At 37.8% G+C, this 16,765-nt stretch overlaps 1 protein-coding gene across 1 annotated transcript; it reads right to left on the bottom strand.

The window, feature by feature from the left end:
• Positions 1-3,807: 3,807 nt before the first annotated feature.
• LOC149013834 (uncharacterized protein At3g49055-like) lies at positions 3,808-16,572 on the bottom strand. The gene is made up of 5 exons (XM_089157842.1): positions 15,477-16,572; positions 13,231-13,307; positions 11,117-11,228; positions 10,915-11,031; positions 3,808-4,696 (listed from the first exon to the last, which is right to left on the bottom strand). Exons 1-5 carry the CDS (start codon positions 16,434-16,436, stop codon positions 4,346-4,348), a joined length of 1,617 nt encoding a protein of 538 aa, XP_089013968.1. The 5' UTR covers positions 16,437-16,572; the 3' UTR covers positions 3,808-4,345.
• Positions 16,573-16,765: the final 193 nt, after the last annotated feature.

Raw genomic sequence — 16,765 nt, 5'->3', positions numbered from 1 at the left:
AGGAGTTGAATCAGGGCAGGTAGATGTATAGATCTCCTATTTTCTCCTTGCAATGTATTAGCTCTTTAAAACAGGTGGAAGTGGCATCAACAATGAAATCACAAGAAGAGCCAAAAGGGCAAGAGGAAGACTATTCTGATGGGGGACAACTAATGGTCAAGTGAGATAAGATGGTTATTGTGGGGAGGCAATAATAGACTCTACTATAAAATTAATGTCAATATTGAGATTGATATTTCTCATAAATTTCAAATGCAATATTGAAACTTCATATTTTCGAATTTGTTCAAGGAGCACATTTGTGCTACTACTCTTAGTGTTTTCTTTGGAGCCGGAATAATCCCATGGTCGGACTTAGAGCATCGCTACTGTACTCGTCGTATCTCCAATTAATTGGCACTTTAGCTCTCTCGAGGTGCTTTTCGTGGTCTTAAAGCCTATAAATGCGTTATTCGACTTTACAGAAACTGCTTTTGTCGATTGTGAGCAAATCCATTTGCCTAGAAGAGTCCTACGGCGGTCGAAGACCCTGCGGTCTCCACTCTTCGGTCCAAAAAAATAAAATTCGCCCCCCCGAGTGGTAACAAGTCCCAGACCTGTAGGGTCAAGTCCATCGAGAATTAAAGATTTTAAATATCAACACCACGTATAAATCATAGAACAATAATAATTGAGAAATTACCCATCATGTGTCCGGATGATAAATCGTGAATACTTTTCTGAGATTTCTTTTAATACACGAAGATAATTATTTGCAGGCTATACATGTGATATTAAAACCATATCAGAAAGATAGATAGATAAGATAAATCATAAAAATAAAATGAAAAAAAAAATGAAAACTTAATATTGAATCAAAGAACTTTCTTGTTGGCAGACGAAAATTTGAAATGCAGCCCGTAAATCAATAAATTAAGATGGAGATAAAAGAAACTCTAAGCCATGCAACGAACAGAAAAAGTAAAAAGGGAGTAATGATTTTCTACTATTCACCCACTGATCTCACTTCAGTTCCTTAAAAATGAGAAATTCCACCGAAATGGAAGACCAATAGCCTATATTTATCATAATTCTTATTAATTTATGATTTTGTTTTAAAATAAATTGCGCTTATTTATTTTTTAATAAAATAATTGCGTTCAAGTGGTCATTTATAAAATAGGTCTTCAGATTAGTTGACCCCTTTACAAATTGTCAAGACTTTTTAAGTCCGAGTACACTGTACAAGCATATGGAGCATGCCTTTTTAAATGTGTAATTCTTTTTCCCCACTTGGGACAGTAAATTTAGTTATTTATTGAAATAAACAAGTTACTATGATCATATAAATCTAATAATCATGAGCGCAGCACCGTGAAGCTGACGGTCGAGATTTCGACCTCGACCGAAATTTTGATCTCGAACGTCCATTTCAGTTTATGAACACACCAAAATGGACGGTCGAGATTTCGATTTCGACCGTCGGTTAATGCGCAGCATTGAAGTCCGGGCGCGCGGGAACTCTACTGATCCCTATTTCGATTCGACTTCAGCTAGTCCCGAATTTGGGCCTGGGCTGGGATATAGCAGCCGAAGCCCAGTGATACTGGACTCAACCCATCTCTCAATCCGGTCTTGGTTGATCTTGATTAGGCCAGAGTGGGTCAGATTGACCCTATTTAAGACTCAATTTTCAAAAATTCAATTTGATTAATCTACATCAAATCTATTGATTGAAATACCATTTGTTGTCTACCAAAAATTTTTTTTTAAGTACCATTTGCCTAAGTAATATTCCTCTTATCTAGAATTCTAGATTCCCTTTTGTTTGGCTGGAAAGCACCTTAGACTTTTTCTTTCCAGTTAACATCCAATATATATATTATGTTCTTTTATAATAGAACGAGAGGCTTTTGTAAAATGTTTTGTATATACGCAAGTAATTTCAAAACATTAGATAGAAATGATCGTGTACTCTTCTTTATTGAAACATATGCAACCATGAACATAATGATTATTTTAGGTACATAGGTTTAATCATAGTGTACCTAAAATATGTGAAACTTGATGATAATGAGATTCCTCATAGTGATTATTTTAGATACATAGGTTTAATCATAAATAAAAGAGATGATATAGAGAATAATGTTTTCCATGAACTAAAATAGGGTGAATGAAGTGAAGAAGTGTATCTGGGGTCTTGTGTGATCAACGTATTTCATTAAAGTTTTAGAAAATCATTCAACAAATAAAAATTTACCTGAAGAGATTTTCTTCTTATATGGTAGTAGTATTTCAATTGCATCCAGTATGTCAAACATATTCAAAAAAGATAAATTGAAAATCATTGTGTTGAATTATGAGTAAATACATAGAATAAATATAATAGCGACAAACATTTTGATTATTAATGTAATTTTTGTATGATTATTTATTATACTCAATCATGCATAATGTATTTCTTAAAAAAAATTAAAAAAAATTTAGAACCACCCCAAAACATTTAGCAAAAATGATGAACACCCCAAAAAGATATCAACTTGACTTTTACAACCAAAGATGTCTCTTCAATTTTCACAATGGTACACTCTCATTAGCAAATTCCGTTAAGTCATCCTTAGATAATCTCATAATTCATACATTACTATTAATCTCTTGTTACTTTATAATGTTGCCCAAAAAAATATTAAATCCTTAATTTCATCTTGTTGCTTTATCTTTAATTCTTCATTTTATATTATAAGATCTAAAACAATACAACTAAAGTACATTTGTCATTTATTTTAACTAATCAATGTTTTTAACGAAAGAAAAAAAAGGAAGTCATTTCCAATTTGACATAGTTTTGGGGTATTTATGCTTTTCGCCAATTAACTTGGAGTGTCCCTAAAGTTTTTCCAATAAATATCATGCATAGTGTATGAACAAAGTAGTTCAAAATTACTAAGAAACAATAACAAATAAATGATGTACTCTTAAAACGTTTCACGCGATTAGCATTTAAAATAAACATCATAATTGTAAACATTTTGTTGTTTTTATTTAATTCACTAATTCACATTATATAGTTCAAAATATTATTTGTCTTCATAATACATCCAATATCCTTATAAGTAATGTCATTTATTATTATTAATTGTAATTGATTTATTTGGTTGAGAACTGATCCAATTTAGATATCTATTAGAAATTATGTACACAAATTTGAAAACCATGGTTTTGCCGCGGGTTAGTGCCCCTTCAGATCCAAGGTTTTCAAAATTGTTCTCTTATTCCATTCCTAATGTCATTTATTATTATTTATTGTAATTGATTTATTTGGTTGAGAACTAATCCAAGAGATCTTTTAGAAATTATATATAAAATATAAAAAATGTAGTTATAGGGGTTATGTCCCCATCAAATCCAAGGTTTTCAAAATTGTTCTCCTATTCCATTCCTTCCCGTTTCTTGAACTTATTTATTTATTTTTATTTATTATACAAGAATTTTTTTTAGTCTAAAATGTAGAAGACCTCCCAGCTGATATCCTCTCCCGGATAGAAGTTGAGCACTTTCATCTTCACTAGAGCCAGGTATAAAGTGTTAATAACCTTTAGTTTTGCGCACACAATGATTACATCCTCAAGGGAGCTTTTATATAATTAATGCCGTCGATGAGTGCGAACCCAAGACCTCCCCTAGGGAGGTTGGGCCTTTAACCGCTATACTAACCCATCATTGGCATTTTATTTTTACTTAGACCCCACATAATTTGTGGTTGTAAAGCAATCAGAGGAGAATAAGTGATGACCCTCATGACATATTTTAGGATTGGGGTTAAAATTAAATGATGAAAATATTTGAAATATCGGCTTTACCATTCCTCAGGCTCATTATACGAAGGGGCCTCCACTGTGCTATCTCAGGGTTCATGGGTATTAATTGGAAATGGATCACAAAACTTACCAGAGAAAAAATGTGATTAACTGGGTGATTGGGCCACAGCATGAGTGGCCCATGGAGAACCCAGGGGGAAACAGAAAGAAAGAAGAGAAAATTATGTCCATTACAGCGACGAGGAAGGTGTTGTTTTTCGGTCTGAATTGCAGCTACCAGATTTGAATTTGGAATAGCCTTTACTAATGAGAACAAAGCTTATGTTCCAGACAATTGTCCTACTGCATGTCACTTGTTTACCTGCTGTACATGCGTAACAAATAATACGTTGATATAATATCCATCACTTACCATTCAAGAGTCATGTCTATATGAATTGAACTCTGAAGGGAAAATGAAGAAAACAAGAATCTACTTCTGCTGCACATAAATAACCCAGGAAATAAACATAAGTAAAAGAAATGGAACCATAAGTTGAGCAATAAACTCAAATGCTAATATGCAACAAGGCCTCCATCTCTGGTAGCATCCGTTTCACAGATCGGCCCCTCATACCAGCTGAATTCATTCTGAGAGCACGCCATGGCCAACAGATGTGTCTCACTCTGTGACGGCTATTTCGTTCACCCCTTCGATCAGCTTCATCCAATTGCCTAGTCAGCTCCTCAATCTGTGCACGCAACCCTGCAGCTCTGCTGTCAGCCAGCTGTAGAGACCTCTCAGCTGCTGCTTGGGCAGCCATGGCTGTGGCAGCGAGCTCTGCTTTCAGCTTCGACTTGCTGTTTGACAATTCCAGAGAGGCTTCCATCTTCTCTAACTCTTCTGTGAGACGTGCCACCTGGTAGAAGAGCAACATGAATTTTTCTTACTCTTGATGTATGTTAAGGCAGAACAATTAACTAGTCAGATGTTGTAGTCAATGATCTAATATATTTTTTTGTTCTGAAAGAATGATACAAAAAATTACTAAAATAGATCCACACGGGATACATGCTGCACAGAATGGCGGGTGTAAGATTTTATTGGCATTGAAAGATCCAGTTACCTTGGCTCTAAAATATATTTACAGTTTCCATTCAATCCATTGCACTCTTTCATCTTATCAATACTCAAACTTCATTGCATAAATACTTTATTGAATTCAATGACTGAACTCTCATGCCTAAATGCTTACATTTGATGAACAGAAAACAACTGTAGGAGGTTCTGAAACTGTAGAACTTGCCAGATGATATTCTTCTCTAATACCAAAACAAAAATTATGTACTCCTTTTCAAGGCCAGCAAATTTAAGATGGGCCATGAATCAGTGATTTGACTTTTAAAATCCTCACGATAAATCAAACTATTCTAGTGTAATAATCTGGAACAGAGGCTCAGTTTTGTAACAAGTAGCTTTACGCCTGATCCAGAGAGTTAATAAACTTAACTGGTAGCTAAATTCCACATACAGGACCTAAAACCAAATACTCACACCTTGTTACTCATGAAGTGTGTTCTGTTACTGAATCATGATAAATACTCTGAGCAACTCAAATCCAAATGTTCTAATGAAAATTGGCTTTTGAAGGCAAAGAGATGGTAATAAGAATCATAGCTCCTTTGACCTTCTGTTTCTAACCCACTGTTATTCATCAGCTCCAGTCAGGTCACCATCTTGACGCTGAAGTCTAAACTTTGCTTGCGTAATTATTCGATATCTTATCAAATGGTTGGTTCAATTCTCTCTGCAGTTTCTGTTTCACAGTTGACCTTCAACAAATTATTTCTTCTATTTTCCCCAACTTGTAGCATGTAGTTGGAGAGGATAAGTAGAAAATAAACTTAGGAACTGAGAAGCATGGGGTCTTCAGATTCAAAATCCAAGGGAGAGACCAAATAAAGGCAAAGGTGCAGCAGGCAGAGCGAAAAATTCCCCAACCAACCCTCCTTGGAGATGGAATCCGTCATAGTGGCAAAACGTTAGTTGTACTGGCAAATTGGGGAATACAATGGTCAGCAACTGGGCCTAGTGTTGCGTCTATCCAATGCCTCCACATCCATTGTAGAGACCCATGACAACTATTTTTGTTTTTCCTTTTCTAGAAGCCCTTTCACTACCGAATCTAGAATAGGAAAGAATCTCAAGGCCATGGTGGAACACATGAATCTCAGTTTACTAGTGGCATAACCAGATTCCAGTCATGTTTTAGTTTTACCATGACCTAGAGATTACAGGTTCTTACTGGATCCAGTCAAGTTCTAGTGGTTTTTCCCAGAAAATTGCCCCCAATTCTTAAGGCCTCAAGATGTCCTGATCATATTTTGAAATACTAGTCAAAAAAAAAAAAAAAAAAAAAAATCAATTTTGACACAAGCAGAAACAAAGTGTAGGTTGATTACCTAGATATGCAAAATTTCAACTGAAATTTTGTTTTGGACCAGATTCATACAATGCATACAAAAGCACTGTTCAAATCAAAACGAGTCAAAATTTTTGACCCATTCAAGGATTTCCTAGTTACTTCACCTGTTAGAGGACAGCTACAAGAAACGTTAGATTTGGTAACGTATGCCCAAATCACCTACATTTCTAGATGGCACAAAGTGTTAAGAGACTATCACAATGCCTCTAGCCATCTATAACTACGATTCACTGTGACTGAGCAAGACTTGCACAGTATTCAAATTTAGAGTTATATATGCCATTTTTCCTCAAAAGATTTAGAGCCTTCTTGGAACTTTATATGTTACTAACACAGGAGGAACAGTTTTGCAAGGAAGATCTGACATTTTTACACTTGTGACCCCAAGGGGTTCACTCAGTTGGCAAAGACCAACACTTCATAACTAAGAGGTCAAGAGTTCAAATCTCTTAGGGCTGGGGCTTCTCCCCTATATATAAGTTACCCATATATATACAAGATACAGTTGAGGGGAACGGAACACTTTTACACTTGTAATTGCAAAACTTTGAATTTTGTAATATTAAATGAATCTTCCTTCATTTTAGCGCACATTTTAGTTTTTTCATGAGTTATAATACTTAATTATGTGTAGAATAACATAATACTCAAGAAAGAATACAACATGTCATGACATACACTACCCCCAACCTAGGTCACAAAGCTAAACTCCTATTGATATTAGTTTTACAATCTAAAGTTCAGAATGTTTAGGGATTGTTAATTAGGAGTTTCCAGGAATTGTGGGCCAAAATATAGCCATTTGATCACCATAATGACCAACTGGAATGGCCTGCCAAAACATGCAAAGTTTCAGTTGAATTCGGTCAAAATCCTAAAACATTTCAGTTTCGATCAGTATCAAAATCAAGGTCGAATCCAAAATCTTAAGCCCTTGGTCTTGCTTACATCAATAAACACACCCTTGTCATGTTTTAGTATCATCTTACATGGCAGACATAATTTTCCCAGTGGTTTGACGGAAAACGGAAAAATGAGAGATCTGTATGCCACAATTCCTCTTCTTTTTCATAATTTCAACATTTCAGAGTCTTTAAAGGAAGCCTATGTCATAATGACATTCACATTGTTGGCGGCTTGGCGCTTAATAAGATGAACTAATGGAATTTCAGATTTAATACCAATTTTCCCTTCAGACAGGGAAACAAAGTTTTGTCAAACAACGTACTTAGTTTAATTAAACATAGAAGCATGATTACCTCAGTAAATGCCATCCCCTTTTGTTTAGTTTAATTAAACATAGAAGCATGATTACCTCTGTAAATGCCATCCCCTTTAGTGTACTCTTTCAACGATTACAACTCCAGCTTCAACAGTAGATTAAACCCATGGCTCCACTTGCATCCCTAGTTTAAAGCATGTTGGTGGATTACCATGTTGAATAGAACTTTTCATCACTCTATAAAATGATCCAGCAATACCAATAAATGAGCCTGACACAGCTGAAGGTGTCCTGCATTTCAGCCCATCCTTGGTTTCTATGGGCCATGGCCTTGTAATTTTTCATCTTCTTTTTATTTTTTGGTACTGGGATCTTTTACAAGCTCAAAAGTTGGGATTTGTAAAAGAATACGCAGGAATAAGTAACGACAAGATCACGTGTGGTTGGCCTTAAATTAATGAGCATCATCCAATCCAACACTGACTAGCATAGCATCTCACCCCTTCCCAAAATGCAAAGTTCTCGACCTTTCCCACCTCGCCTTTGCAGATGATCTCATGATTTTCTGCAAAGCCTCTCACTCATCTATTTCCTCCATCCTTTCATCCTTGACCCTCTCTAACTCCCTCCCTGGGCTCCAAGTCAACCTTTAGAAATCCCTCCTCTGCCTAGCTGGTGTCTCTAATGCCACTCAAGAGACCCTCCTTCAGCTCATAGTTTCTGTCTCAGCTCCTTCCCCATCTCCTACTTGGCCTCCGCCTCATCCTGGGCTGCCTCACAAATCACCACTGCACTCCCATGCTTGACCAAATTTGGATGGAACTCCAACTTTGGAAGGGAAGACTCCTACCTTTAGTGGGCAGGATGGTCCTCATTAGATTAGTTTTCCAATCATCCTATCGCTACTGATGTGGTATCTTTTCCCTCCCCAAAGCCGCAATTCTTGCCATGAAGTCCCCCTTCTGTGTATTCCATTGGAAAGGTCAAGAAACTCTAGGTTCATCCATCCCATCAGTAGGTCCTCTGTTTGGCGGTCCAAATTGGAAGGTGGCCTTGGCTTCCGTCACATTTGCGACTTTAACTATGCCAAACTCTTGAAACTCAATTGGAAAATTGCCTCCAAGCATGACTCTATAAGGGTCAATTGGGTATATTCCTACTTGTTGCGCAATGACTCCATTTGGATTGTCTCCCTTCCTACTTGTTGTGCAATGACTCCTGGGTGGAGATGGTGGGGAGGGCAAGGGGATGAAGGAGGAGAAACTTTCTCCAAACCCTCCACTTAGGGCTTATTCTCCATCTTCTCAGTGAGGAACCTTATCTGACCCCCTACCCTTTAGTTGCTTGGCATCCCTTGATCTAGTTTAAGAGTCATATCCCCAGACATGCCTAAACACTTCAAGAGCCTTTAAACTTTTCCTCCCTAACCAATCATTCCTCAATCATAAACACTTCAACATGAACCCCAACTGTATACTTTGTTGGAACAGCCCCAAAGACACTGACCATCTTTATTCTTTTGCCCCTTCACTTGCTCCTTGTGGTTGAGAGCTATTACCTCCATTTGGGCCTGCTCCAAATGCCCCCTTGGGTCTTCTAGAGATTGGGTTTGGTTTTTGACACTTTGCAAGCACTTGTAATTCTGACTTGGTGGGCAGGTTGGTGTTCAATTCTTTGATTCTCACATATGGTGGGAGCAGAACCTTAGGAGATGGACCCCCAAGTCTAGATCCCTTGACTTGATTTGGAAAGTCATCTTCTTTGAGGTTTCCACTCGCCTTGAGTCCCTCCCCCATCCCCCTGTTTTGGATACCCCAAGGAATAAGATTATTGTTGTTTCTTGGGGTCTTGGTTCTTCTTTTTTTTTTTTGGATGAATAATTAATCAATTAAAGGAACCAAGGAACAAGAAAGCAAATACAAGGGAGCCAGGAGCTCACATCAAGAAGAAGGGATGAATTGGGAGTTAAGACCCCAGGTAACAACAATGAGCCTGTTCCTTGGGGAGTCAACTACCGAGGGGAGGGAGAGAGAGGAGATCCTAGAAGAAACATTGAAATATATAGCATTCCACATAGCGTCAATGGAGCGGGATTTGGAATTCCAGCGCCTGAGATTACGTTCCCACCAGAGATGATGAACAGTAGCACCAAACACCAGCTTACCAATCCGATCACAGATAGAGGAGCCTAGGAACTTGCTCAAAATCCAAGACCAGTCACGGGCAAACCCAAATGAGCGACGGGAGCGGGGCCAAATGTAACTAAGGGCTTTCCTCCAAAGGGCACTAGATAAAGGGCAAGTAAAAAATAGATGCTCAATGTCCTTAGTACCATTCCAGCAAAGGATACATTTTGGGTTGACGGGGATGTGCCGGGAAATAAGGAAAGATTGGGTTGGCAGGGCTAGATTTAGGGCTCTCCAAAGGGTGAGAGAGTGAAGGGGCATATGGTCTTTAAACCAAACCAGGGCGGGCCATGGAGGGGAAGGGGAGGGGGAGCCTGGGAACTTGGTTCTTCTTTTTTGTCAACTAGTAGGTTGTAAACTCCCCCCTCGTACATTCTTTTCTCTCCCTTTCAGGGTTTTGGTTAATGAATTCATTCACTCATCCACACAGGAAAAAATAAAAAATAAAAAGGATCATGTTGATTCATTAGTAGATTATTGTAGGTTGAGGGGAGTTTTTCATGTTGATCTTTTGTCTTATTTCTTGTTAGGAAGTCCACTTATGTAGAAGTTCAGTTCATTTTCAAAAGAGCTATAACCACCTTCCCAGTCGATTGGAATGAAAGGAAATTCCACAGGTAGGCCTAACATAACCCTAAGTAAGTAGTGAGGAAGACATGCATAGTCTTGTATCTTGTATAATGTCAAACAGATTTAATTGGAGAAGGATCCACAAAGCCAACCCAGTTAGTAGGGAAGTTGGATTAGTTTGATGATCACCTTGTGTGGGAAAACTATATTCATCCCATCCTCACTTTATTCTCTACCTCCCTTGCAGCTACTTATGTTTTTTTCAACAGCCGATTTATACAGCTATATATCAGTTCAGTTAATAGAGTTTAGTCAACCTGCTCTGTCATTGTAGTTCATTTATTGTGCGAGCCTACTATTCTGTTTTCATTATTACTTCTTGTCTAATCTAGGATCTGTGTTCTCTGATTTTGTTTAAACTTAAAATTGACATTCAGATTACTGAATATGTTCTATTTTCTGTCAATCTGTTAACCCCAAGTTGCCACCAAGATTCTTTATTTAATCTGCATTAGAATCATAATATATATTTACAGCACATGACAGACAACCACAAATGAAATTAAAAGCTATCATTAAAAACAAGATAGCCTTTAAGAGATGGCAAATGATGCTAATGGCCTAAGGGGAATTGCAAAATCCCAATCTAGATCAGGCTATAGGATTCTTCTTACCTCTCTGTCACGTTCTGCAATACTGTTTTTTCCAGCTTCTACTTCCAATTCACAAGCTTCCCGCCATCTAGTAATTTCTTCTTCAGCTGCTGTTAATTCCTTTACGAGTTCTTCAACCTTACATGAAGAAAACACAATGAAGCAGAAGGATAAAATGGGGAATAGTGCATGGATGAAGTAGCCATGGCCAAGTCCGTCTTACATTTTGGGATAGCATATTCTCTCTCTCTTCCAAATCCTTTATGTATAGTTCACTTTCTGCAATTTTCTGAGCTTGTTTCTCTGTAAGACTTTGTAGACGCTCAGTGTCTGACCTGCCAAATAGTAGATAATTAATACCAATAATCTTAAGCAACTTGTACCAAATGTCCTACTGAGTTAAATGGATTGTAACGTCTGATATGATTACTTCTCATAATATATTTGATTGACACAGGTATTGCTAGATTGTCTTCTCTCTTTATATTTTATTTATTTATTTATTAAAAAAAATTTGGGGGGGGGGGGGTTGGACATGCTAGATTCTCTTGCAACTTATAATACTATGATAAGCCCCTGGTGACTTGGGTGTTCAAACGAAAGAACAGGGGAAGAAGCATAGGATCATCACCCGCAAATACAAGAACCAGCTCAACAAACAAGCGACAGGTGGCAAATTAGTATTGGGAAGCACCCTGCTGGGAGCAGAGGGACACAGATGATGGACCACTTGGCAAGAAAAGATTGGTGAGAGGTGTAAGAAATTGTTAGGAATGTTGGAACATAAAGGAGGGGGTGAGGGAAGTGGAGGGGAAGGAAAAAATGATGGAGTGAAAGCAAGTTGAGCTTGCTGGGAGAGAGGGGTCGCTCGGGTAGGGCTTTGGTAGGGTTTCTGAGGTTTTCTTTCAAATTGTTCTGTTTTGGGTTATTGGCAGTAGCAATACGACAGAAAGATTATGAAAGTTTGTTCAACTGTTATTCAGATTTTAATGGAAATATTCAGCATAGTATTGCTGTTGTTTGTTCATCCGAAGAGCTTAATTCATAGACTTAAGGGGGTTCTATCATACTATTCTATACAGTAAACACTAAATCAAGTGAATATCAAGTCATATTTCAACTGGAAAGATATGGATACTAAAAACTATGAAGCTTCAAATCATCCAGAGTCTTCATGCAGGAGGCATCGAGTGTCATGTCCCAGTATCGGCAAACCATGGAACAAAATGAAGAATGTCTCCACGAGCAATTTCTCCTCGGAGGACAGAATAGCACTACTTGGTGAGACAGAGCAGAGAGCCTCCTCCTTTTTCTTGGTGGAGTCTATAGCGAAGAACACCTGACCGAACGAGGGCATGCCAGGGACTGGACAGTTCTCGGTTCTTAAGCAAGCTCCTCATGGTAAGGTAGGCAGGCCTAATGGATAAATCCTTCACTCAGCTGTTTGGGAAGAGGGGGCTAGACGAAAGGATTCCTTGTTAAAAGACTGAGTCAAGTGACCAAGCAAAGGACTACCATACATAGTGCACTTATATGGCAAAACAGAGGAAACTGAACATGAATGGCTTAGATAGACAGTGAACAGATCAATTATTGCTTATGCTATCCAATGATTGAAATGTCTGACGACTCTGACCATGCTACAACCAATTATAGAATGTAACGTTTACAAAAAGAAAACAACAACTAAGCCTCATCCAAACTAAAGTTTAGAAAAAGAAAACTGCATATAATATGGAATACTCTAAAATGAATATACCATGTACTTAAGCATGGGGATGTCAATTTGTTGTGAGGAACACCCTAAAATAAAAGAAGTCTCCTGAATTTTGCATCACACCCAACAAATGCAAAAACTTTGCAAATAGAAAATCATGGAAGAGTGAACAGGAGAGAGAGAAAAAAAAGACCAAAAAGAAAATTGCGAGGATGAAGCTCTCGGTCATTGTCTTTTGTCAGGACAGCAGCGGATAAAAGAACAATGAAGAAAAATACTATTTTGATTTCTTTCTCCCCCTCTTACTCCTTACTTATGGAATGACAACTAGACCTATTTTGCCACCCCTAACTAATCACAAGAGGTACTGGGGCCAAGATACCAAGAAATGAAGAATTTCTAGTGTTAGGGAAAAACCATTGGAAAGCAGTTAAAATATCTCCACATATAAAACAGTCATTAACAGCATGCAATTTTGGAATCCAACAGCCATGCTAGTAAGTCGTTATTAGTTCAATCTTATCTTAGGTTTCCCTGTTTGTCAAAAATCTCGGCTAGAAATAGAGATTATTATCAGAAATCAAGCAACAATAAAAAACAGAGATATAGAGAGACAGTACCTAGATTCATCCAAAGATGTCTTTAATTGAGTGATTTCATGCCGCAAATTCTTCATTATCTTCTCTACAGTTGACGCCTGGTCAGGGTACCCGAAAAGAAAATATAAATGGCCGCCTAACATATGAAGTTTTCTGTAGTATACACATCCATAAAGCATAAAGTAATCATCTTATATTATTATATTAATCATCTTACATGAAAGAAAAAGAAGCATGAAGTACAAATATATGTATAAGCGTTTTCCGAGTTGAGAAAATATGTGTTTACATATTTCTATGTAATGCAGTGTGGCTGCGAGCTGGTTAGTCAATCCATGCAAGTAAAGAATGCTCTTTACCTTACAGGCATACAACATATGTACTATAAGCCTATAAGTGTATATGGCGTTCCTTTCTTTTAAATCTATTGCAAAAGGCCGAGTTATTTAGACAACTCTTTACTTATTAAAAAATTTAGACAGCTCTTTACTTATTATTTTGAATAAGAAACAGACATGTCTATTTGCATTCATACATATATTACACCATATACCACTCTTTTATGTTTTATAGGATAAGAGCATCCAACTTTCTAGTGCACAGAAGAAGTAAATAATTAAAAAAGTGTTCATGTGTACATGAAAAGAAATTCTATAGAGACGCAATATGCAGCCATGGTTCTTTAGACAAACAGCTTATATTTCTTAGGAAACATAGGGGGTGAAAAAAAGCTCCTCTCCATGTTAGGAGAATCAACAAGGGATGCAGAAACCTCATTTGGAGTCCTACAAATTAATGTTAACTTCTAGGCAGTAAAATTATAGCCAACAGCTATAAAAGAGCCACATTATGGTGATTAAATGTAAATGAGGTCTAGTTTCTTAGTATATCAAGTATAATTTCTCACATGGAAAATCCTCAAAATACTTGCAAATATTTTTATTTCCAGCTTCTCAGTAAAGGATTCTACAAACTTATTGAAGAAATAACCATATTAGCTTCTGGGAAAAAGATTGTTTATTGCTATTTTCTAGAAAATGGCAGGAACCACCCTTCACCCTGCTTCATCCCCAGAATGTTATGTGGGGGCTATGAATTTGAAGTTGCTTATTGCTGCATTCCAGAATTCACCGGGAATTACCTTCCCCCCCCCCCCGCATCACCAAAAGTGCTTTTTTTCTTAAATTCATCTGCAAATAGTTACCCACTTTGACTGACTAAAAGCAACTGGCTTACTTCAATTACCGTTGGTACTGACACAAACATGTATCTCACCTCCAAAGATTACTCTGTTTTTGACCAAAACCTTCTCTGTTAAGATAAAATTCCCAAATCTCAGAAGTATGGAAACACATAGAATACTTAAACTGAATCTTAAGTTAATGATCTCTTCTTTTCTCTTTTTCTAACAAGAAACTCATAATGTAATTTACACCATCAATTAATGGAGTAAAATGGATACATGCAAGTTCAGGTGGACTTGGGTCGGTCTAAACATCAGCAATTAGTACACAAAGTGGTCACTGGTCACCCTCAAGAATTCAAACCTAGAACTTTAAGATAGCTTCCTTTTTTCTTTTTTTTTGGTACAAAGGGGCTTTATTAAGCCGGGGGATTGGGATATTAATATACCTCTGCAAGAGTCGAACCCAAGACCTCTTCACTAAGAGGTGTTGGTTTCACTACTAGAACAGCTCTGCTTTGGCACTAAGATAGCTTTTAACATGACACTAATATAAACTAAAGCTAGGTTCCAGCTTTTATGCATAGTCCTGTACATAAATGGCCATCCTTTCAACCATTGCATGAAAGGGGTGAGGCAGAACTGTAATAGCACATCCCATCTCTTCCCACATCCCATCTCTTCCCTATCCAGTGGTCGAAGGTATGAAATATGTATTAAGGCCTTGCATAACAGTTTTCGCCTAAAGTAATAATTGAGTCATTTTGTCAGTAAATCCAGTAGTTTAGTTAATTAAAAGCTTGGGGAAGTTAAAGTGGCTGACAAACTTGAAAAATCAACGAAAATCGTTTAAACATCGAAAGTGAATGATTTGTGTTTGTTCCAGCAGAAACTGGTGCAGAAGAGAGCTGCAACCAACATTAAAGAGCTAAGTAATTCTAAATGTTCATTGAGGTCCAACATCTGTAAGTAACAGACGATCAAAACCTGTTAAGTGGTTATAATCATCAACTTTCAATTCTTAAACAACCTAAATACCCATCCAGAATTTGTTCAGTGAGAATAAAAAGAGGCAGAATAATACCAGACTAACAACCTCCTGGTCTGCATCACTGCTTTCTGATTTACTGCCTGAATTAGAAGTTGAATTATCTGGTGAGTCACCAGCTGCTCCGCCCATCATGAATCCAAATCCAACCTTCTGCAAGCCCTTCTCTGCAATCTGCAGAATTGCTACTCTCTTGTGTTCATTATTCCCCTTCAGTTTAATTTCCACTGCTTCCTTCTCAACTAAAGCAATCCTCAACAAGCTATTTATGTCTCTGTTCTCTTCCGTTAAACTCACCACACTATTCTCCAACTCCCTTTTTTCCTTCCTTCTCATCTCTTCGTACTCCGTTAATCGTGATTCCAGTGCTGTCGCAAGTTTATGAACAGAGATCATTTCTGATAAGAATTCCTTCGATTCTTCATCGGAATCAAAGTCATCATTTGCATGCTCATCTTCTTGTATGAAACCAATAGACTTGTCGTCCATGATTCTGTCTATGATCCTCCCAAAACACTCTTTAGTACCCCGAAGCAAATCAACGCTGCGAACGAAAACCCTAATTCTCTTGCTTCTCTCTTCAAGCAACCCTGAAATCCTCTCTAGGGAAGCCTCAGCTTCACTACGAAGATCCAGTTTCTCCTTCATTTCCTCGTCCCGCTGTCTCATCAACTCGCACTCACGTTCTTTTGCCTCAACTTCCTGTCGGTGAAGTTCGTCCCGAAGAGCATCTCTTTCATTGGTGATATCTTCAACAGCTTTGACGAGATCTAAATGGCGATTAATAGCTTCGTCTTTCTGCTGTTGGAGCAGGCTGAAACTATCCTCGAGGACCATGGATCTTGATTGAAGATCCTGGTAAGAAACACGAAGTGCTTCCAGCTCTGCCAGAAGAGCATCATTTCGTGTCTGTAACTGGTGAAGCTGTTGGTCGGCATTTTGATCTTCACTGTTCGAGAAAGCATCGCCTCTTCGATCATCAGAAACATTTTCCATGATATCGATACTCCATTTAAAAACGAAAGATGAAAATTTCGTCTCTTCAACTTAACGAACCCTAGAAGCACCCTGAGAGAAATCTGAGTAGCTACCAGTCAACAGAAGATCATAAGAAGACGTTTAGGTGGGAAAAAAATTAGGAGTTCAGATCAGTTACAGGTTCTTTGAAATCCTAATGTCCGAGTCACGATTCACGGGTGACAAGGTAACTCGTGACACGCTGGCATTGGCGCCAAAAAGCAGCTCGCGCCTGCAATGGCGAGGTTCAACTTTAACGCTGCGCTGTCAACGGTCGAGATCGAAATCGTTACCCATATTTTGATCTC

The sequence above is a fragment of the Hakea prostrata genome, chromosome 6, assembly GCF_041222555.1.
Source record: "Hakea prostrata isolate BN-2017 chromosome 6, UWA_Hpros_2, whole genome shotgun sequence".
In the NCBI taxonomy this organism is placed as follows: domain Eukaryota; kingdom Viridiplantae; phylum Streptophyta; class Magnoliopsida; order Proteales; family Proteaceae; genus Hakea; species Hakea prostrata.
This window is presented reverse-complemented; position numbering and strand designations above follow the sequence as displayed.